The sequence below is a fragment of the Aotus nancymaae genome, unplaced genomic scaffold, assembly GCF_030222135.1.
Source record: "Aotus nancymaae isolate 86718 unplaced genomic scaffold, 86718_ANA_hifiasm-v0.15.2.pri h1tg000010l, whole genome shotgun sequence".
Taxonomy (NCBI): Eukaryota; Metazoa; Chordata; class Mammalia; order Primates; family Aotidae; genus Aotus; species Aotus nancymaae.
In genome coordinates this window covers 27,307,960-27,330,126 of record NW_026988421.1, presented here as the reverse complement: position 1 = coordinate 27,330,126, position 22,167 = coordinate 27,307,960, and the positions used below count along the sequence as shown (strand labels likewise).

The 22,167-nt window shown below is 44.1% G+C and overlaps 1 protein-coding gene, 1 non-coding gene and 1 pseudogene across 3 annotated transcripts in view; 1 reads left to right on the top strand and 2 right to left on the bottom strand.

The window, feature by feature from the left end:
* Positions 1–7,423: 7,423 nt before the first annotated feature.
* PCGF6 (polycomb group ring finger 6) overlaps positions 7,424–22,167 on the bottom strand; it is a 43,904-nt gene continuing 29,160 nt past the window's right edge. The window contains exons 9-10 of one of the 2 annotated variants that reach the window (XM_012439616.2): positions 15,770–15,856; positions 7,424–8,583 (exon numbers count right to left, since the gene is read on the bottom strand). In XM_012439616.2, coding sequence (XP_012295039.1) covers positions 8,527–8,583; positions 15,770–15,856 — 144 coding nt within the window. In that variant the 3' untranslated portion in view covers positions 7,424–8,526. The remainder of the gene's footprint in view (positions 8,584–15,769; positions 15,857–22,167) is intronic. The other variant, XM_012439617.3, reaches the window with a different exon arrangement.
* LOC135274082 (U11 spliceosomal RNA) lies at positions 13,551–13,689 on the bottom strand. The gene has a single exon (XR_010341893.1). It is a non-coding gene; the product is annotated as a U11 spliceosomal RNA (small nuclear RNA).
* LOC135273964 (probable gluconokinase) lies at positions 19,882–21,135 on the top strand (annotated as a pseudogene).

Genomic DNA, 22,167 nt, shown 5'->3' with positions numbered 1-22,167 from the left:
CCTTGTGATCTGCCCACCTCGGCCACCTAAAGTGTTGGGATTACAGGCGTGAGCCACTGCACCCAGCTGAGTTTTAAAGAAAAGAAAAACAGAATAAAAATTGTAACAATTAGTCACACATACATCTGATGAGCAATTACGACCTGGTGAAACTATAAGAACACTTATCTAGGAGTGGATAACAGGGTATGCACTTCAGGCAAGCTGAATTGAACAAATAAATCGGTCCAAGGTGTTACTTTCAGGAATCCTAAACCAAGTCTCTGCAGGAGAGGGGAAAGAGTATGTCACGGTCTGTGTTAGCTTGGAGTTCAAAGGAAGAACTGTTGGAAACTAGGTAAGAATGCATCTGACTCAAGCAGGAGAGAAAGGCAGTGCAGAGGAAGGAGAGTGAAGCCCAAGGTCAGCAGAAATGGCTGGGGTCTGTATTAGAGAGAAAACGTGATGGCATTTAAGGGAGGAACGAGAAACCTGCTAAGCACTCATACTGCCAGATTAAAATTACCACCAATGGCCAGGTGCAATGGCTCATGCTTGTAATCCCAGCATTTTGGAAAGCCAAGGAAAGCGGATCACCTGAGGTCAGGAGTTTGAGACCAGACTGGCCAACATAGTGACACCCCATCTCTACTAAAAATACAAAACTTAGCTGGGCGTGGTGGCAAGCACCTGTAGTCCCAGCTACTCGGGAGGCTGAGGCAGGAGAATTGCTTGAACCCGAGAGGCAGAGGCTGCAGTCAGCTGAGATCATGCCACTGCACTCCAGCCTGGGTGACAGAGTGATACTCTGTCTCAAAAACAAACAAAAAACTACTGGCCCGGTGTGGTGGCTCACGCTTGTAATCCCAGCACTTTGGGAGGCCGAGGCTGGCAGATCACAAGGTCAGGAGTTCGAGACCAGCCTGGCCAAGATGGTGAAACCTTGTCTCTATTAAAAATACAAAAATTAGCCGGGCGCAGTGGCACGAGCCTGTAATCCTAGCTACTCAGGAGGCTGAGGTGGGAGAATCGCTTGAACCTGAGAGGTGAAGGTTGCAGTGAGCCAAGATCATACCATTGCACTCCAGCCTGGGCAACAGAGTGAGACTTTGTCTCAAAAACAAACAAACAAACAAACAAACAAAAACACCATGAACTATTCCTCTGGCATCTTTGCTTAATATTACCTCAGTTAGGCAAAACAAAGGGACCCGGAATTGTCCCAGTCAAACAAATCTTTCTTTAGCCATTGAAGTTAGCCTCTAGAGTCTGTACTTCATATGCTCTACGGTAAACTTTTGGGCAGATTCGGGTATTTAGTTTTGTTCCTGTTTCTGTTTCTGTTCCTAGTAAAAACTCCTTTTGAAAAAGCTTTCAGCCAGGCATGGTGGCTCATGCCTGTAATCCCAGCACTTTTTGAGGTTAAGGCAGGCAGATCACTTGAGGTCAGGAGTTCAAAACTAGCCTGGCCAACATGGTGAAACCCCATCTTTACTAAAAACACAAAAAATTAGCAGGGCGTGGTGGCTCATGCTTGTAATTCCAGCTACCCGGCAGGTTGTGGCAGGAGAATCACTTGTAATCCCAGCTACCTGGGTGGCTGAGGCAGGAGAATCACTTGAACCCGGAAGACGGAGGTCTCCCTTTAAAAAAAAAATATATATATATATATTTTACATAAAATAAAAAGCTTTCATCTCAGCTAAATTAAATGCATGCTGCTGGTGGTGACAACAAGACTAACACATGTATCTGGGCCTTCTGCACCTTCTGCAGAGATAAAGTGAGAACAGGTAAGTCGGGCAATCTGACATGGTGGTTCATGACTGTAACCCCAGCACTTTGGGAGGCTGAGGTGGGCAGATCACTTGAGCCCAGGAGTTCAAGACCAGCCTGGATAACGGAGAAACCCCATCTCCGCTAAAAATACAAAAATTAGCCAGGCGTGGTAGCATGCACCTGTTGTCCCAGCTACTCAGGATGCTGAGGTGGGAGGATTGCTTGGCCCCAGGAGACAGAGCCTGAAGTGAGTCGAGATCATGCCATGGTACTCCAGCCTGGGAAACAGAGGGAGACCTTATCTAAAAAAAAAAAAAAAAGCTGGGAGCAGTGGTCGCAGTGGCTCACGCCTGTAAACCCAACACTTTGGGAGGCCAAAGCAGGCAGATCACGAGGTCAAAGTTCGACACCAGCCTGGGCAACTTGGTAAAACCTCGTCTCTACTAAAAATACAAAAATTAGCTGGGCGTGGCGGCGGGCACCTGTAATTCCAACTACTTGGGAGGCTGAGGCAGGATAATCGTTTGAACACAGGAAGTGGAGGTTTCAGTGAGCCGAGATTGTGCCACTGCACTCCAGCTTAGGTGACAGGTTGAGACTCCATCTAAAAAAAAGAAAAAAAAAAACAACCACAGGGCTTTTTTTTTTTTTTTTAAGAGACAAGAGTCTCACTTTGTTACCCGGCTGGAGTGCAGTGCAGTGGGGTGATTGTAACTCACCGGACCTTCTGGGCTTAATCTTCTTCCCTCATCCTCCCAAGTAGCTGGGATCAGAGGAGCACACAACAACTAGCTAATTTTTAATTTTTTTTTCTTTTGAGACAGGGTCTGCCTCTGTCACCCAGGCTATGTGCAGTGGTGCAGTCTCGGCTGACTGCAACTTCTGCCTCCTGGGCTCAAGTGATCCTCCCAACTCAGCCTCTCGTGTATTTGGGACTACAGACTTGTGCCCAGATACTTGAAAAAATTACCATGCCCAGGTAATTTTTGCATTTTTTATAGAGTCAGGGGTTCACCATGTTGCCCAGGCTGGTCTCAAACTGCTGGACTCAGGCGATCCTCCCATATTTGCCTCCTGAAATGCTGGAATTACAGACGTGAGCCATGGTGCCCAGCATCTGGCTTATTTTTGCTTGTGTTTTTTCCCTCATTTAAGTTTGTAACCTTCTGGTTATTTGAAGACAGCTACAATGTATTGCCTTTCCACCAACTGTATTTTCGCTTCTCCAAGTTAACCAGAGGCACTTGTTTAGCCCTTATTCTTTTTTTTTTTGAGACGGAGTTTTTTGCTCTTGTTACCTAGGCTGGAGTGCAATGGCGCGATCTCGGCTCACCGCAACCTCCGCCTCCTGGCTTCAAGCAATTCTCCTGCTTCAGCCTCCCGAGTAGCTGGAACTACAGGCGCGCGCCACCATGCCCAGCTAATTTTTGTATTTTTAGTAGAGACGGGGTTTCACCTTGTTGACCAGGATGGTCTCAATCTCTTGACCTCGTGATCCACCCACCTCGGCCTCCCAAAGTGCTGGGATTATAGGCGTGAGCCACTGCGCCCAGCCTAATTTTTGTATTTTTTAGTAGAGACAGGGTTTCACCTTGTTGACCAGGATGGTCTCGATCTCTTGACCTCGTGACCCACCTGCCTTGGCCTCCCAAAGTGCTGGGATTATAGGTGTGAGCCACCGCGCCCGGCCCTTAACAAATTGAGGCTTTTTTTTTTTTTTAAGAGACAGTGTTTCACCATGTTGGCCAGGCTGGGCTTGAACTCCTGACCTCATGATACAACCGCCTTGGCCTCCCAAAGTGCTGGGATTACAGACATGAGCCACCGCTCCCGGCTATTTTTTTTTTTTTTGAGACAGCGTCTCTGTTTGCCCAAGCTGGAGTGTGGTGGCATGATCTCGACTCAATGCAACCTCTGCCTCCTGGGTTCAAGCGATTCTCCTGCCTCAGCCTCCCAAGTAGCTGGGACTACAGGTGCCCGCCACCACACCTGGCTAATTTTTGTATTTTTAGTAGAGACGGGGTTTCACCATATTGGTCAGGCTGGTCTTGAACTCCTGACCTCAGGTGATCCACCTGCCTCAGCCTCCTAAAACGCTGGGATTACAGGCGTGAGCCACCGCGCCCGCCCCCAGCCCTTACTCTTGTTTAGCTTCTGGGTCTGTCCCCATCACCATCCTCTATTCTACTGTCTTCTACTGGAAAGCCTTCTATCAGTATCTTTGAAGTATGCTACCTAGAACAGGACAGAGATGCATTAGAAATTAGAACTATTTCCCCCGCCTTTTTTTTTTTCCTCTTTCCCCCCCGCCTTTTTTTCCTTTTAATTCCTGGCAGGGCGTGGTGGCTTACACCTGTAATCCCAGCACTTTGGGAGGCTGAGGTGGGCAGATCACTTAAGGCCCAGAGTTTGTCTCAAAAAAAAAAAATACAAAAATTAGGGGCCGGGCGCGGTGGCTCACGCCTGTAACCCCAGCACTCTGGGAGGCCGAGGCGGGTGCATCATGAGGTCAAGAGATCGAGATCATCCTGGTCAACATGGTGAAACCCCGTCTCTACTAAAAATACAAAAAATTAGCTGGGCATGGTGGCGCGTGCCTGTAATCCCAGCTACTCAGGAGGCTGAGGCAGGAGAATTGTCTGAACCCAGGAGGCGGAGGTTGCGGTGAGTCAAGATCGTGCCATTGCACTCCAGCCTGGGTAATGAGCGAAACTCCGTCTCCAAAAAAAAAAAAAAAAAAAAAAAAAAAGCTGGGCATGGTGGCGTGAGCCTGTAGTCCCAGCTACTTGCAAGGCTGAGGCAGGAGAATCGGTTGACTCTGGGAGGCAGAGGTTGCAGTGAGCTGAGATTGCGTCACTGCACTCCAGCCTAGGCAACAGAGCAAGACTCTGTCTCAAAAACAACAAATAACTTTTAACTCCTTGATGTGAAACTGTGTTTCTGTTACTGTAGCCCATGAACACATTGGTTTTGGGAATAGCTACAGATTTATACAGCAATCACTTGGCATTCTTACTTAATTTACAGGCCAAGCAGATTTAACCAGGTATCTACTTAGTTCTTTGCAATTTTTGGAGGTCAAGTCCAGGAAGGTGGAAAAAAGAAAAGGTAGGCTGGGCGCTGTGGCTCACGCCTGTAATCTCAGCACATCGAGAGGCTGAGGTGGGCAGATCACTTGAGGTCAGGAGTTTGAGATCAGCATGGCCAACATGGTGAAACGCTGTCTCTAATAAAAATACAAAAATTAGCTGGGGTTGGTGGTGCATGCTTGTAATCCCAGCTACTTGGGCGGCTGAGGCAGGAGAAACACTTGAACCTGGGAGGCAGAGGCTGCAGTGAGCTGAGACTGTGCCACTGCACTCCGACCTGGGTGACAGTAAGACTCCGTCTCAAAAAAAAAGAAAAAAGAAAAGGGAGAGCTTTTTGTGACTCACAGTACTTACCAATAACTGCTTTTCATTAGATTTTTAGAGATGTTGTAACCCATAGGCTGTGAGTTCCTTGAAGATAGATCACTCCTCTTTGAATCTTGTTTACACGTCTAACAAGTGATACTCTTGACTTGCTCATTATAGAAGTGTTTATCAAATAATTACATTTAATATTCTACTTTTAAGGAGATAAGTATTTTCCCATGTTACAGTCACGAATGGGTTGGTTACTTGAGGAAAACGGGGGGAAAGTAAATGCTTACTCCAAGTCTACATTTGAGTCTCTGTAGGGATAATCTCTTCCCTGAAATGGTAAAATCTGTAATGTGGCCAGCCACAGTGGCTCACACCTGTAATCCCAGCACTTTGGGAGACCAAGGCGGGAGGGTCACTTGAGGCCAGGAGTTTGAGACCAGCCTGGCCAACATGGCGAAACCCGTCTCTGCTAAAAAATACAAAAATTAGGCCAGGTGCAGTGGTTCACGCTTGTAATACCAGTGCTTTGGGAGGCTGAGGCAGGCAGACCACGAGATCAGGAGTTCGAGACCAGCCTGACCATCATGCTGAAACCCCGTCTGTACTAAAAATACAAAAATTAGCCGGGCATGGGTGTCACACGCCTATAATCTCAGCTACTCAGGAGGCTGAGGCAGGAGAATCACTTGAACCCAGGAGGCAGAGATTGCAGTGAGCTGAGATCATGCCACTGTACTCCAGCCTGGGTGACAAATTGAGACTGTCTCAAAAAAAAAAAAAAAAAAAAAAAAAAGAGATCAGGAGTTTGAGACCAGCCTGACCAACATGGTGAAACCCCATCTCTACTAAAAATAAAAAATTAGCCAGGCATGGGTGGTACATACCTGTAATCCCAGCTACTCAGGAGGCTGAGGCAGGAGAATTGCTTGAACTCGGGAGGCAGAGGTAACAGTGAGATCGTGCCATTGCACTACAGCCTGGGCAACAGAGCAAGGTTCCATCTCAAAAAAAAAAAAAAAAAAAAAAAAATTTAGCTGGGTGTGGTGGCACACGCCTATAATCCCAGCTACTAGGGAGGCTGAGGCACGAGAATTGCTTGAATCTGGGAGGCAGAGGTAACAGTGAGGTGAGATCGCATCACTGCACTCCAGCCTGGGTGATAGCCTTGAGACTCTGTCTCCAAAAAAAGAAAATCTATAATACTTGAAAACAACCAAATCTGGGTTCTAAAGATAATAATCTTTAAACATTAACATCTCTTCAACTCTTGGTCAGCTCTCTTGTTACAAATGGCACATTCTAAGCGGCTACTAAAGATCAGACTATTTTTTGAGACAGGGTCTTGCTGGAGTGCAATAGCAGGATCATAGCTCACAGCCTTGACCTCCTAGGCTCAATCGATTCTCCTGAGTAGATGGGACTACAGGCATGCACCACTATGCCCAGGTAATTTTTGTTTTTTGTATTTATTTTTTCCATAGAGATGGGATCTCGCTATGTTGCCTAGGCTGATCTCAAACTCCCGAGCTCATGATCCATCCACCGCGGGCTCCCAAAGTGCTGGGATTACAGGCGTGAGCCACTGTATTCAGCTCATTTTAAGTTTTTTTTGAGATGGAGTCTCACTCACTCTGTCACCCAGGCTGGAGTGCAGTGGCACGATCTCGGCTCACTGCAACCTCCGTCTCCTGGGCCCAAGCGATTCTCCTGCCTCAGCCTCCTAAGTAGCTGGGAATACAGGCACGTGCCACCATGTCTGTATTTTTGTAATTTTAGTAGGGATGGGGTTTTGCCACATTGGCCAGGCTGGTCTCGAACTCCTGACCTCAATTGATCTGCCCTTCTAGCCTCCCAAAGTGCTGAGTACAGGCATGAGCCACGATGCCTGACCTGGTTTTTTTTTTTTTGAGATGGAGTCTTGCTCTGTCTCCCAGGCTGGAATGCAACGGTGCAATCTTGGCTCACTGCAACATCTGCCTCCCAGGTTCAAGCAATTCTCCTGCCTCAGCTTCCCAAGTAGCTGGGATTACAGGTGCCTGCCACCATGCCCAGCTAATTTTTGTATTTTTAGTAGAGATGGGGCTTAACCATGTTTGCCAGGCTGGTCTCGAACTCCTGACCTGAGGTGATCCACCCACCTCAGCCTCCCAAAGTGCTGGGATTACAGGCATGAGCCACTGCACCCAGCTCTGGCTTGGTTATTAAAAAAAAAAAAAAAAAAAAAAAAAAAATCCACAGTAAACATTAACATTTCCAAATAGGTTAAAATAAACTTTTATTAAATGTTAGAAGAAATTTATATACAATTCACAAATTCTTTACAAAGAATTGCCAATCCTTCTCCAATTCTGTAGTAGTCTCTACACAGATTTGGAAATTCTGCTGTGGTTTATAAAATATTTCTTTTAGAAAGCATCACAATGCTAATTTCAGGCAAAATCATGCTTAAAACTGAAGTCTTTGCATGGAGGTGAGCTCAAACACCCTTATTCTTTATTCCAGTGACAAAATAATGAGAAAATAAACATTAAACTGACTTAATAAGAAAACAATCAATAAGTAATTCTGTAAACTTCTCAAATTCTCCTAAAATTTTTTATTACTTTCAGAAGCAATACTATTGCAAGGTATCAAGAACCACACTATGTACCCAAACAAAATGAATGTCAGAAATAAAAATATTGTCACAAAGAAGCATCCCTTGTTGGAAGATATATTAAAGAAGTCTTATTACACTGAAAGCTTATGGCACAGACCATAAACTCAGAGTCTCTTCACAGAGAATAACAATTCATCCATTTTGAAGTGAATAACATCTTCTTTGTAGTGTTGCTGGTATTAAAAAGATACAAGTTCAAAATATGCTGGCCACACACAAAAGTGGCCAATAGTTCTGGTCTTTGTCTGAGAGTACACCCTGCAGTTTAACAAAGACTGGCTTTGAATCTTCTATTCAAAAGCACACTTCTTTTCCAAAAGGATGACTGCCCAACTGATGCCATTCCAGGGAGCAGACATCCCAACTACCAACTTGAAATGGCTGAACAAAGAAAACTAACCAATTACCTCAAAGATGGGAAGCAAAAATCAATACAAAGTATTTAAAATCACAAGGAATTTTAAAATTCAAATTTTGAAAAATTTCCCCTGAGTTTTGGCTGCTTTTTATATACAGTCTCTAGTAACAGATGCATTCCATCGTTCCAAGTTGTACTTATAAATGCTATCGTTCTTGGTGCTAAAAATAGGTAAGTTATGTCTCAAACAGCAAAGTGGTAGCAATTATATTTCATTAAAATCTTTGGTGAGATACAGACCTATAGAAGCCTCCTTTGTTTCCCTCATAATATGCCTAGAGTCTTCAAGTTATCTTCAGAGGAGAAACCACAAGACCATAATGAAGGACAAGTAGACCATCCTGAAAAGGGGAGAAAAAAACAATTTTGCAGTTCTTTCAAATCAGTAATCCAAATGATTAAGTCAAAGCTGGCTTATTATTTTTTTTATAATCTAACACTAAGGTGAAATTACTTAATTTAAAGAAAATAAGTGGACTACAGAGTTTCTTATTCACCAAACACTCCTTGTGAATGTGCCTTTATTTTTTGAGACAGTGTCTCACTCTGTCGCCTGGGCTGGAGTGTAGGGGCGCAATGCTGGCTCACTGCAACCTCTGCCTCCTGGGATCAAGCAATTCTCCTGCCTCAGCCTCCCGAGTAGCTGTGATTACAGGCGCATACCACCACACCCAGCTAATTTTTTTATTTTTATTTTTGAGAAGGAATCTCACTCTCACCCAGGCTGGAGTACAATGGCATGGTCTCAGCTCTCTGCAACCTCTGCCTCCCAGGTTCTAGCGATTCTCCTGCCTCAGCCTCCCAAGTAGCTGGGACTACAGGTGTGCACCACCACACCCAGCTAATTTTTGTATTTTTAGTAGAGACAGGGTTTCACTATGTTGGCCAGGCTGGTCTTGAACTCCTGACCTCATGATCCACCCGCCTCAGCATCCCAAAGTGCTGGGATTACAGGCATAAGCCACTATGCCCGGCAATCTTTGTATTTCTACTAGAGAGAGGATTTTGCCATGTTGGCCAGGCTGGTCTCGAACTCCTAACCTCAGGTGATCTTCCTGCCTTGGCCTCCCAAAGTGCTGGGATTACAGGCGTGAGCCATCGCACCCACCTGTAGCCCCATTCTTTTGGCCAATGTCTCCCTTTTGAAATGGGAGTTATTTGCCCAATATCTTGTATCTTGGAAGTAACTAACTTGTATCTTGGAAGTAACTAATTTGTTTTTGATTTTACAGGCTCATAGGCAGTAGGGAGTAGCCTTGTCTCAGATGAGACTTCAGAATTTTCAGTTAATGCTGGAAATAAGTTAAGACTTTGGGGAACTATTGGGAAATCATGATTGTATTTTGAAATGTAAGGACATGAGATTGGGGGAGGCAGGGGTGTATTGATATGGTTTGGATCTGTGTCCCAAACAAACCTCATATTGAAATGTAATCCCCAGTGTTGGAGGTGGGGCCTGGTGGGAGGTGATTGCATCACGGGATTGGATTTCTCATGAATGGTTCAGCACCACTTCCCTTGGTACCGTCCTCACAAAAGAAAATAACGTCTCGTACGATCTGGTTGTTTAAAAGTGTATAACACTTCCCCCCTCATTCTCTCTTGCTCCTAGTTCCTGTCACGTCTTTGCCTTCTGCCATGATTGGAAACTAAGCCACTATGATTCCTGTACAGCCTGCAGAACTGTGAGACAATTTATAAATTACCCAGTCTCAGGTATTTCTTTAGAGCAATGTGAGAATGGACTAATACAGTATGCGAATTACATCTTAATAAAATTGTTATTTTAAAAAACAAAGGTCAGGCATGATGGTTCACACCTGTAATCCTAGCACTTTGGGAGGCTAAGGTGGGCAGATTGCTTGATCTCAGGAGTTCAAAACCAGTCTGAACAACATGGCAAAACCCCATCTCTACAAAAAATTTAAAAATTAGCCAGATGTGGTGGTACACGTCTATAGTCCCAGCTACTTGGGAGGCTAAGGTGGGAAGACCTATTGAGCCCCCCAGGTTGAGGCTACAGTGAGCCATGATTCTGCCACTGCATTCTACCCTGGGCAACAGAGTGAGATCTTGTCTTTTTTTTTTTTTTTTTTGAGACAAAATTTCACTCGTTTGCCCAGGCTGGAGTGCAATGGCACGATCTTGGCTCACTGTAAACTCTGACTCCTGGGTTCAAGCAATTCTCTGCCTCAGCCTCCCAAGTAGCTGAGATTACAGGTGCCTGCCAGCATGCCCAGCTGATTTTTTGTATTTTTAGTAAAGACAGGATTTGACCATGTTGGCCAGGCTGGTCTAAAACTCCTGACCTCAGGTGATCTGTTCACCTTGGCCTCCCAAAGTGCTGGGATTACAGGCATGAGCCACCACGCCCAGCCTGACTTTGTCTTAAAAAAAAAAAAAGAAAGAAAAGAAAAAAACTAATCTCTGGTGAAAAAAATCTGAACAATGGTTGCCTTGGTGGTAGGGAGAAGAATTAACTGAGAAGGAGTTGAAAGAACTCTCCAGGAGTGACAGAAATGTTCTGTATGTCAAGGAGGGGTTTGAGTTAAACAGCTAGGTATTTGTTGAAACTCATGCATTGCATTATGTCAATTAAAACATATCATATGTATGTATGCACATATAACTATGCATGTGTGTATATTTTCTGCTTCTTCCAAGGAACTGTATAATTTACATTAAGAAAATAATTCTTGGGACCAGATTGTGAGGAAAGGAAAAAAAAAGATAGTTCTTACAATATTCGCACTTCTTTTAAGCAGTTGTTCCATTGAGACAAATGAACATAGGCAATTATACAAAAAAAAAAAAAATTGTATTTCTTTCCTTTTCTTTTTTTTTTTTTTTTTTTTGAGACGGAGTTTCGCTCTTGTTACCCAGGCTGGAGTGCAATGGCACATCTCAGCTCACCGCAACCTCCGCCTCCTGGGTTCAGGCAATTCTCCTGCCTCAGCCTCCTGAGTAGCTGGGATAACAGGCACGTGCCACCATGCCCGGCTAATTTTTTTTTTTTTTGCATTTTTAGTAGAGACGGGGTTTCACCATGTTGACCAGGATGGTCTCAATCTCTTGACCTCGTGATCCACCCGCCTCGGCCTCCCAAAGTGCTGGGATTACAGGCATGAGCCACCGTGCCCAGCCCTTCTTTTTTTTTTTTTTGAAAAAAGGGTCTCACTCTGTCGCCCACGCTAGAGTGCAGAGGTGTGATCATGGATCACTGCAACCTTAACCTCCTGGGTCAATCAATCTCCCCCACATCAGCCTCCAAAGTAGTTGGAACTATAGGCATGTGCCACCACACCTGGCGAATTTTTGTATTTTTTATAGAGATGTGGTTTCGTCTAGTTGCTTAAGCTGGTCTTGAACTCTTGGGCTCAAACAATCCCCTTGCTTCAGCCTCCCCAGTAACTGGGACCACAAGTATGCACACACATGTCTGCTAATTTTTCTACCCTTTGTAGAGACTGGTGACTGGCTATATTGCCCAGGCTAGTCTTAAACTCCTGGGGCCAAATTATCCTCCCATTTCTGTCCCATAAAGTGTTGGAATTACAGGAGCAAGCCACCATGGCTGGCCAAGAATTACTTTTCTTTTCTTTTTGAAATGGAGTCTTGCTGTTCCAGGCTGGAGTGCAGTGGTGCAGTCTTGGCTCACTGTAAACTCTGCCTCCCAGGTTCAAGTGATTCTCCTGCCTCAGCCTACCAAGTTGCTGAAATTACAGGCACCCGCCACCACGCCCAGCTAATTTTTTTTTTTTTCCTGAGGTGGAGTCTCACTGTCACCCAGGTTGGAGTGCAATGGCACGGTCTCGGCTCACTGCAACCTCCACATCCTGGGTTCAAGCGATTCTCCTGCCTCAGCCTCCTGAGTAGCTGGGACTACAGGCGTGTGCTACCACACTGGGACAATTTGTGTATTTTTTTTTTTTTTTTGAGATGGAGTCTCACACTGTTGCCTGGGCTGGAGTCCAGTGGCACGATCTCAGCTCACTGCAACCTCTGCCTCCCAGGTTCAAGTGATTCTCCTGTCTCAGTCTCCCGAGTAGCTGGGATCGCAGGCGCCCACCACTGCGCCTAGCTAATTTTTTGTATTTTTTTGGTAGAGACAGGGTTTCACTATGTTGGCCAGGCTGGCCTCAAACTTCTGACCTCATGATCCGCCCACCTCGGCCTCCCAAAGTGTTGGGATTACAGGTGTGAGCCACCGTGCCTGGCCGTGTAGTTTTGGTAGAGATGGGGTTTCACTATGTTGGCCAGGCTGGTCTTGAACTCCTGACTTTGTGATCCACCCACCTTGGCCTCCCAAAGTGCTGGGATTACAGGTGTGAGCCACAGTGCCCAGCCCAAGCTATTTTTTCTATTTTTAGCAGAGATGGGGTTTCAGGATGTTGGCCAGGCTGGTCTCAAACTCCTGACCTCAAGTGATCTGCCCACCTCTGCCTCCCAAAGTGCTGGGATTACAGGCATGAGCCACCGTGCCCAGTCCAAGCTATTTTTTATATTTTCAGTAGAGATGGGACTTCAGGATGTTGACAGGCTGGTCTCTCTCGATCTCAAGTAATCTGCCCACTGCTGCCTCCTAAAGTGCTGGGATTACAGCATGAGCCACCACACCCGGCCTCTTTTTTCTTTTGACATGGTCCTGCTCTGTTGCCCAGGCTGGAGTACAGAGCCACTCATGGCTAATTGCAGCCAAGACCTCCCAGGCTTGAAGCGATTCTGCCACCTCACCTCCCAGAGTGCTGGGATTACAGACATGAGTCACTACCATCCCTAGCTGAATTTCTTGTCTTTTATAGAGATCTCTACCGTATGTTTTCTATACTTACATACACAAAATGTTTGTCCTTGTGTTATAATCACCCACAACATTTACTAAAACAAACCACATAATCACATAACCTATAAACAGTGCATCACACCACAGAGCCCTAAGAGGGAACAGAAACCTGGATTTACTCAGAAGGCCATAACTGTCAACCAGGTGTGGTGGCTCACACCTGTAATCCCAGCACTTTGGGAGGTTGAGGTGGGCGGACCACTTGAGGCCAGGAGGTCAAGACCAGCCTGGCCGACATGGCGAAACCCCATCTCTACTAAAAATACAAAAGTTAGCTGGGTGTGGTGGTACACCTACAGTCCCAGCTATTTGGGAGGCTGAGATACTAGAATCACTTGACCCCAGGAGGAGGAGGTGCAGTGAGCTGAGACCACGCTACTACACTCCAGCCTGGGTGACAGAACAAGACTTTGCCTCAAAAAAAAAAAAAAAAAAAGTCACAACTGTCTAACTTACACAACAAATAAGGGCTCCAGGACCAATGATCACCAGCTACCCAAATACCAAAAAATCATGCTTCTGAAATCTCTTGATGTTGACTCTCCACAAAGAGCAAACGATGCCCTATGTGTGCCACTCACAACAGAAGCCTCCCCAACTTTTTTTTGAGATGGTGTCTTGCTACGTCGCCCAGGATGGAGTGCAGTGGTGCAATCTCGGCTCCCTGCAACTTCCACCTCCCACGTTCAAGTTATTCTCCTGCCTCAGCCTCCCAAGTAGCTGGGACTACAGGCGTCCACCACCACACCCAGCTAATGTTTTTTGTATTTTTAGTAGAAATGAGGTTTCACCATGCTGGCCAGGCTGGTCTCAAACTCCTGACTTCAAGTGATCCGCCCACCTCAGCCTTCCAAAGTGCTGGGATTACAGATGTGAGCCACCACACCCTGCCATAGAAGCCCCTTTTTTCTTCCCAAGAATTGTATTTCTAGCAAACAAACATTTGTTTGAGAGTTCATCATATCTTCATTAGTACTTCATAAGCTTCTCAGAGTCATATAGTTCTCACAACAATTTTCCAGCTGGGCGCAGTGGGTCATGCCTGTATACCTAGCGCTTTGGGAGGCCGAGACGGGCGGATCACAAGGTCAAGAGATTGGGATCATCCTGGCCAACATGGTGAAATTCCATCTCTACTTAAACTACAAAAATTAGCTGGGCGTGGTGGTGCACACCTGTAGTCCCAGCTACTCAGGAGGCTGAGGCAGGAGAAATGCTTGAACCCGGGAGGAGGAATTTGCAGTTAGCTGAGATGGCGCCCCTGTACTCCAGCCTGGCAAACAAAACAAAAAACGATTTTCCACTATAGGTTCTGGAATACATTAGAATATATGGTCCTATTTTCTCTTCATTAAACTTGTAGATATCTTGCTTTTTATTATTTTGACTTGGAGGCTTCACATTATACTCCCACTCACATTATAGGTTAATTAAAACATCAAAATAGTCACCTTATCTACTGAATAAGAAAAGCTATGTGAAATCTCTAAAGCAGAGGTGTCCAATCTTTTGGCTTCCCTGGCCCACACTGGAAGAATTGTGTTGGGCCAACATAAAAGATGCTAACGCAGGCCAGGCGCAGTGTGGCTCATGCCTGTAATCCTGGCACTTTGGGAGGGCGAGGTGAGCGAATCACTTGAGGTCAGGAGTTCAAGACTAGCCTGGCCAACATGGTGAAACCCTGTCTCTACTAAAAATATAAAAATCAGCTGGGTGTGGTGGCACATGCCTGTAATCTCAGCTACTAGGGAGACTGAGGCAGGAGAGCTGTTTGAACCTGGTAGGCAGAGGCTGCAGTGAGCTGAGACAGTGCCACTGCATTCTAGCCTGGGCAACAGAGCAAGATTCCTGTTTTAAATAAACAAACAAATAAATAAATAAGCAAGTTAATATAAACAGTAGCTGATTGTAAAAAAAAAAAAAAAATCTCATCAATGTTTTAAGAAAGTTGCCGGGCGCGGTGGCTCAAGCCTGTAATCCTAGCACTTTGGGAGACCGAGGCGGGTGGATCACGAGGTCAAGAGATCGAGACCATCCCGGCAGGAGAATTGCCTGGACCCAGGAGGCGGAGGTTGCGGTGAGCTGAGATCGCGCCATTGCACTCCAGCCTGGGTAACAAGAGCAAAACTCCATCTCAAAAAAAAAAAAAAAAAAAAGGAAAGTTTACGAATTTCTGTTGGGCCCCATTCAAAGCTATCCTGGGTCACTGGTTGGACAAACGTGCTCTAAAGCTTGACGAGTACTTGCAAGTTTTTCTTGAAATGCCCTTCTTGATATACTGGCTTAATAATCTTCAAAATTTTATTATAGTACTGGATAGGGAAAAAAACCAAGGCTTCTAGAATCAAACTGCCTAGAGTCTGAGCCCTGTCTCACTCACTGACTATAGGAAGTTACATGTCCTTACTGTATCTTAGTTTCCTTTATCTTTAAAATGAAAAAGGAAAAAAAACCTGCCTGCTTTCTTAGAATAATTATGAAGAATAAATAAGCTAATCTATCTAAACTACTTAGAATAGCACCTGACATGCAGTAAGCATTTGATAAACATTAAATATAATGATTTATAGTCTAGGAAATTTTAAGATAATTGTAGAATATTTATGGAAACTTACTGATAACATGGAACTTTGTTCTTTCACTAAGTAACTTATCTGTTAGACATGGGAATGTCTAGAACCTACCTGCATGGCTGCATCACCTATTGCACGTCGGATTTCCCTTAGAGTTTGATACTGCTCCAACAGGTGATCACCACAGATGATATCTACCTATGGACATGAAGACAGTATTAGATTGCTTTCTTGCTTCAAAATACCATCTGAAGAAATGAAGATAAAAATCAACATAATTGTTTCCAAACTAGATTTTGCTATTTTATTTTAGACTGATTAAACACTCCTGAAAACAGAGTTTTAGAAACTCTTTATAGAAGTAAATAAGGTAACATGGGAAGAGCATTAGAGGATATGGCAGGACAACAGCACAGTATAATTGATATTCAAAATGATTTCCCTGAATCTCAAAGAAATTAAGTCATGTTGGATGTATTCAGCATCAGACGGCCCAGGAAAGTATGCATCTTTTTAAATATCTGTGATAAAAATCATTAAAAGGTATTAATGCTTTAAAAGGCAATCATTCATTATTTGAAAAATTCTCTTATGATGAGTATCTTTTTCAACGATGCCATATAAATCAAAGTACAACACTGACTTAAAGTAAGGAAACTGTTTTGTAGATGAACAATCTCAACAAGGTCTTTTCAGCCCTTTGGTAATTGCAAAGCTCTAAGATATATATCCAGACGAGGTGTCACTCTGTCACCCAGGCTGGAGTGCTGGGGCCCAATCATAGCTCAATGCAACCTCAAACTCCTAGACTGAAGCAATACTCCCACCTTGGCCACCCAAGTAGCTGGGACTAGAGGTGTGTGCCACATCTGGCTAATTGGTTTTTTTAAAAAAAATTTTGTAGAGACAGGGTCTTGCTATATTGCCCAGGTTGGTCTCAAACTCCTAGTCTTAAGTGATCCTCCTGCCTTGGCCTCCCAAAACACAGGTGTGAAACATTGTGCCCTGGCCAATATATTGACTTTTACACAGAATTCTCTTGAGAGAATATTGTTGTATATATACATTTTAATAAGACTCTACTATACTTACTTGCTAAGATAGAAATGCAAATCTTTAATCTTTCTCTTACTGAGTACTACTCCCTTCCCATTGGCTTAAAATGAGGTTAGATCCTCAACAGCTTTCTAATATATATATATCACTTAACTGGCTCCATCTCCTAACATTGCTATTTAGATTATGGTATGAAATTTCTCCTTGTCTTCCATACCAGAATATCATCATTGACTCCTCTTTCTCCTTTTTTATACACAAAATATTTGTCCTTGTGTTATAATCACCCACAACATTTAATGCAACAAACCACACAATCATATAACCTAGAAACAGTGCATCACACCACACAGCCCTAAGAGGGAGCAGAAACCTGGATTTACCCAATTGGTCGTGACTGCCAGCCAGATGTGGTGGCTCATGCCTGTAATCTCAGCACTTTGGGAGGCTGAGGTGAGTGGATTACTTGAGGCCAGGAGTTCGGGACAGGGTTTCACCATGTTGGCCAGGATGGTCTCAATCTCTTGACCTCGTGATCGGCCTGCCTCGGCCTCCCAAAGTGCTGAGATTATAAGACATGAATCACTGTGCCTGGCCAACCTAACTTTTAAGATGGAATTCATTATGGCAGGATTAACAAGAAAATCAAATATCACATCTTATAGAATAATTTTTAGTGATCAATGTGAGGTATATGTTCTAAATTTCATTTCATAAAAGCAAAATGAGGTCTGAATATAAAACAATGTACAAAGGAATATGAAACAATACTAATTATTTATAAAGCAAAATACAACAAAACATCAAAGAGTAAATACCACTAAATCAACCATGGTAACGCTGAAACACGGTAGTCTCTATGGGAAAGAAGCACATTTTTTTTTTTTTTTTTTAAAGACGGGGTTTCACCATGTTGGTCAGGCTGGTCTTGAACTCCCGACCTCAGGTGATCTGCCCGCCTTGGCCTCCAAAGTGCTTGGATTATAGGCGTGAGCCACCACGCCCGGCCAAGAAGCACATTTGAATAATTCTTGATATTTAAATTTTAAATCAACTTAAGTCTTTCTTAAGAACACATGATTTGTATTTTTTCAACTTCCAGAATTGTCTTCTTTTATTTTAATCTGCCACAAATAACTTTAAAGGTATTGTACCATTTAACAGTCCTGTGGGAATTATTCATTCCTGTTAGTAAATAACCACAAATGAAGGTCACATATCTGAAAACCATGCACATGTCTCCTACCTGGAACTGAGTGGTTTAAAGAAAGTCAGCATAGCAGGCTCAAGTGACTGCAGGACACCAAGAATTGTATTCTGATGAACAGTAAACCAGCTCAATGTTTTGTTCCTATTAGAAGTAACTCATTTACTCTATTTTTTTTCTTTTTTTTTTTTTTTTTTTAGACAGTCTCACTCCGTCACCAGGCGTCAGGCTGGAGTGCAGTGGCGTGACCTCGGCTCACTGCAACCTCCGCCTCCCGGGTTCAAGCAATTCTCCTGCCTCAGCCTCCGGAGTAGCTGGGGTTACAGGCGCACGCCACCACGTCCAGCTAATTTTTTTGTATTTTTAGTAGAGACGGGGTTTCACCATGTTGGCCAGGATGGTCTCGATCTCTTGACCTCGTGATTCGCCCGCCTTGGCCTCCCAAAGTGCTGGGATTACAGGCGTGAGCCACCGCGCCCGGCCTACTCTATCTTAAATTTAGGCTGCAACAGTTTTTGTCCCCAGTTAATGGGTCTGTATATTTGATAATTCTATTCCACTATTTTAACATTTTGGTTAAATAATAATGTATGAATATTACCAGCTATACAGTAATTGAGAATATTTATTTAGAGAACCAAGAACTAAAAAAGAAAATTAAAGGTTGAAACAAATTTTGTATCTTCTTCTTCTTTTTTTTCTTTTTCCTGAGACAGGGTCTCCGCCAGCACCACCTTGACCTCCCAAGCTTAGGTGATCCTCCTACCTCAGCCTCCACAGTAGCTTAGATTACAGGCGTGAGCCACCACACCCTTTATATAATTTTATTTCAAAATGCTAAAAGCCTTAAATTCCGGCTGGGTGAGGCGTCTCACGCCTGTAATCCCAGCAGTTTGGGAGGCCGAGGCGCATGGATCATGAGGTCAAGAGATAGAGATCATCCTGGCCAACATGGTGAAATCTCGTCTTTACTAAAAATACAAAAATTAGCTGGGTGTGGTGGCACGCACCTGTGGTCCCAGCTACTTCGGAGGCTGACGCAGAATAATTGCTTGAACCCAGGAGGCAGAGGTTGCAGTGAGCTGAGATTGTGCCACTGCACGCCAGCCTGGCGACAGAGCAAGACTCCGTTTCAAAAAAAAAAAAAAAGCCTTGAATTCCATGATGTAAGCAAAAAAGAAACCCACATTTTTAGTAACAAAATCAACTTAGAAGACATATATTGTACAACATGGTGACTATACTTAATAATATACTGGGCCGGGCGCAGTGGCTCACGCCTATAATCCCAGCACTTTGGGAGGCCGAGGCAGGTGGATCACGAGGTCAAGAGATCGAGACCATCCTGGTCAACATGGTGAAACCCCGTCTCTACTAAAAATACAAAAATTAGCTGGGCATGGTGGCACTCGCCTGTAGTCACAGATTCGGGAAGCTGAGGCAGGAGAATTGCTTGAACCCAGGAGGCGGAGGTTTCAGTAAGCCGAGATCGCGCCATTGCACTCCAGTCCGGGTAACAAGAGCGAATTTCCGTCTCAATAATAATAATAATAATAATAATAATAATAATAATATACTGTACTTATTGAATAGAAATTTTAAGTGTTTTCACCACAAAAAATATGTGTGGTAATGATGTGTTAATTAGCTCAATTTTGCCATCCCACAATGTATACATATTTTGAAAAATCATGTTGTACACAATAAATAGATATAATTTCTTTATTTCATTTCATTTCTTTTTCTTTTTTTTTTTTTTTCTTTTTTTTAGACAGAGTCTGACTCTGTCACCCAGGCTGGAGTGCAGTACCATGGTCTTGACTCACTGCAACTTCCGCTTCCTGGGATCAAGTGGTCCTCCCACCTCAGCCTCCCAAGTAGCTGGGACTATAGGCGTGTGCCACCACACCTGGCTAATTTTTGTATTTTTAGTAGGGCATGTATTTGGGCAGGGGAGTAATGGGAACATCTGTGTCCTCTCCACAGATCCACCATGGGCACTCTGCTGGCCTCTGAGCTGGGGTGGAAATTCTATGATGTTGATGACTATCACTCGGAGGAAAATCGAAGGAAGATGGGAAAAGGGATACCGCTCAATGACCAGAGATGTAGCCTCAGGACAGCATGTGGTTCTAGCCTGTTCAGCCCTGAAGAAAATGTACAGACATATTAACACAAGGAAAAGATGGTGCAGCTCCGAAGTGCAAGGAGTCGGGAAGGGAAGCAAAGTGGGCTAAGATACAGCTCCTGGTGGTCCATCTGAGTGGGTCATTTGAGGTCATCTCTGAACGCTTACTCAAAAGAAAGGGACATTTTATGCCCCCTGAATTATTGCAGTCCCAGTTCGAGACTCTAGAGCCCCAGGCAGCTCCAGAAAAGTTTATCCAAATAAGTGTGAACAAAAATGTTTCCGAGATAATTGCTACAATTATGGAAACCCTAAAAATGAAGTGAGAATGATTTTGTATCAGTGGTCCAGATAGAATTAATTATACATCCTTGTGCCATCCAAAACCTCATTCCAGCCTCCTTGCCCATATTATATTCTAAATTTTTCTTAAGGCAAACAAAACCCAATGCGTCAAGACAGATTTGTTTGGGTGTAATTTTAGGAATTATCCTGGTTCATTGGGAAGCAGAGGGGGAGTTTTAAAGGTCAAGCTTGAATTGAAGTTTAAGTTCATCTGTAACCCAATTGACTGATCAGAGGAAATTCTGTAATTGATGCTAAAAATCATTACATTGTTTAGCACATTAAAAAACAAACAAACAAACATGTATTTCATCATGTTGGCCAGGCTAGTCTTGAACTCCTGACCTCAGGGGATCCACCTGCCTTGGCCTCTGAAAGTGCTGGGATTACAGGTGTGAGCCCTTGGCCTTCATTTCACTTATTTTTACCTTTTTTTGAGACAGTGTATTGCTCTGTCACCCAGGCTCAGTGCAGTGGTGCAATCACGGATCACTGTAGCCTTTACCTCCCAGGCTCAGTTGATCCTCCCTAGGAGCTAGGACTACTAGGATTACAGGTGTGCACCACTACACCTGGCTCATTTTGGTATTTCTTGTAGAGATGGGGTTCCACCATGTTGCCCAAGCTAGTCTCCTCGGCTCAAGCTATCCACCCACTTTGTCCTCCCAAAGTGCTGGGAGTGCAGGCATAAGCCACCATGCCCAACCCAATACATATTATTTCTGTCAATTAAAAAAACAAGCTGGACACAGTGGTTCATACCTGTAATCCCTGTACTTTGGGAAGCTGAGGTAGGTGGATCGCCTGAGGCCAAGAGTTCAAGACCAGCCTGGGCAAAATGATGAAACCCCATCTCTACTAAAAAATACAAAAAAATTTAGCTGGGCATGGTGATGCACACCTATAATCCCAGCTACCTGGAGGCAGAGGCAGGAGAATTGCTGGAACCCAGGAGGTGGAGGCCACAGTGAGTCAAGATCTTGCCACTGCACTCCAGCATGTGCAACAGAGCGAGACTCTATATCAAAAAAAAAAAAAAAGTCCAGCCTGGGAAACAGTATCTTATCCTTGTCACCGAAAAAAGCCCTAAAACACACACACACACACACACACACACACATATACACGCACACACATATATAGTCATAGAGAAAATAATCTATATCCTAGATTACAGATTAAATTATAGTCCTCCTGGGTATCACTTCTTTTTTTTTTTTTTGAGACAGAGTCTCACTCTTACTTGAACCCAGGCTGGAGTGCAGTGACGCGATCTTGGCTCTCTGCAACCTCTGCCTCCTGGGTTCAAGTAATTCTCTGCCTCAGCCTCCCAAGTAGCTGGGATTACAGGTGCCCATCATCACACCTGGCTAATTTTTGTATTTTTAGTAGAGATGGGGTTTCATCATCTTGGCCAGGCTGGTCTTGAACTCCTGACCTTGTGATCCACCAGCCTCAGCCCCCCAAAGTGTTGGGATTACAGGCATGAGCCACCGGTGCCCAGCCTACTTCTGACTTCTGCTTTTAGAAATAATAGGCTGTTAAGGGATCACTCACAATTTTTTGTCCAGGAGTCACCAAACAGCTCTCTGTTTCTAACTAAAACCTAAGAATATCCTCAAGTGTGCTGTGGCTACAAGGTAAAATAGAAGTCATTTCTAGTTTTCAGCTGCCATAAGATATAACCAAGATACGTGAAGCTCAGTTAGAGACGTAATATTTCATTGGATTTGGTATATATTTACTACCAGTAAATACTGGCACTAAAAACAC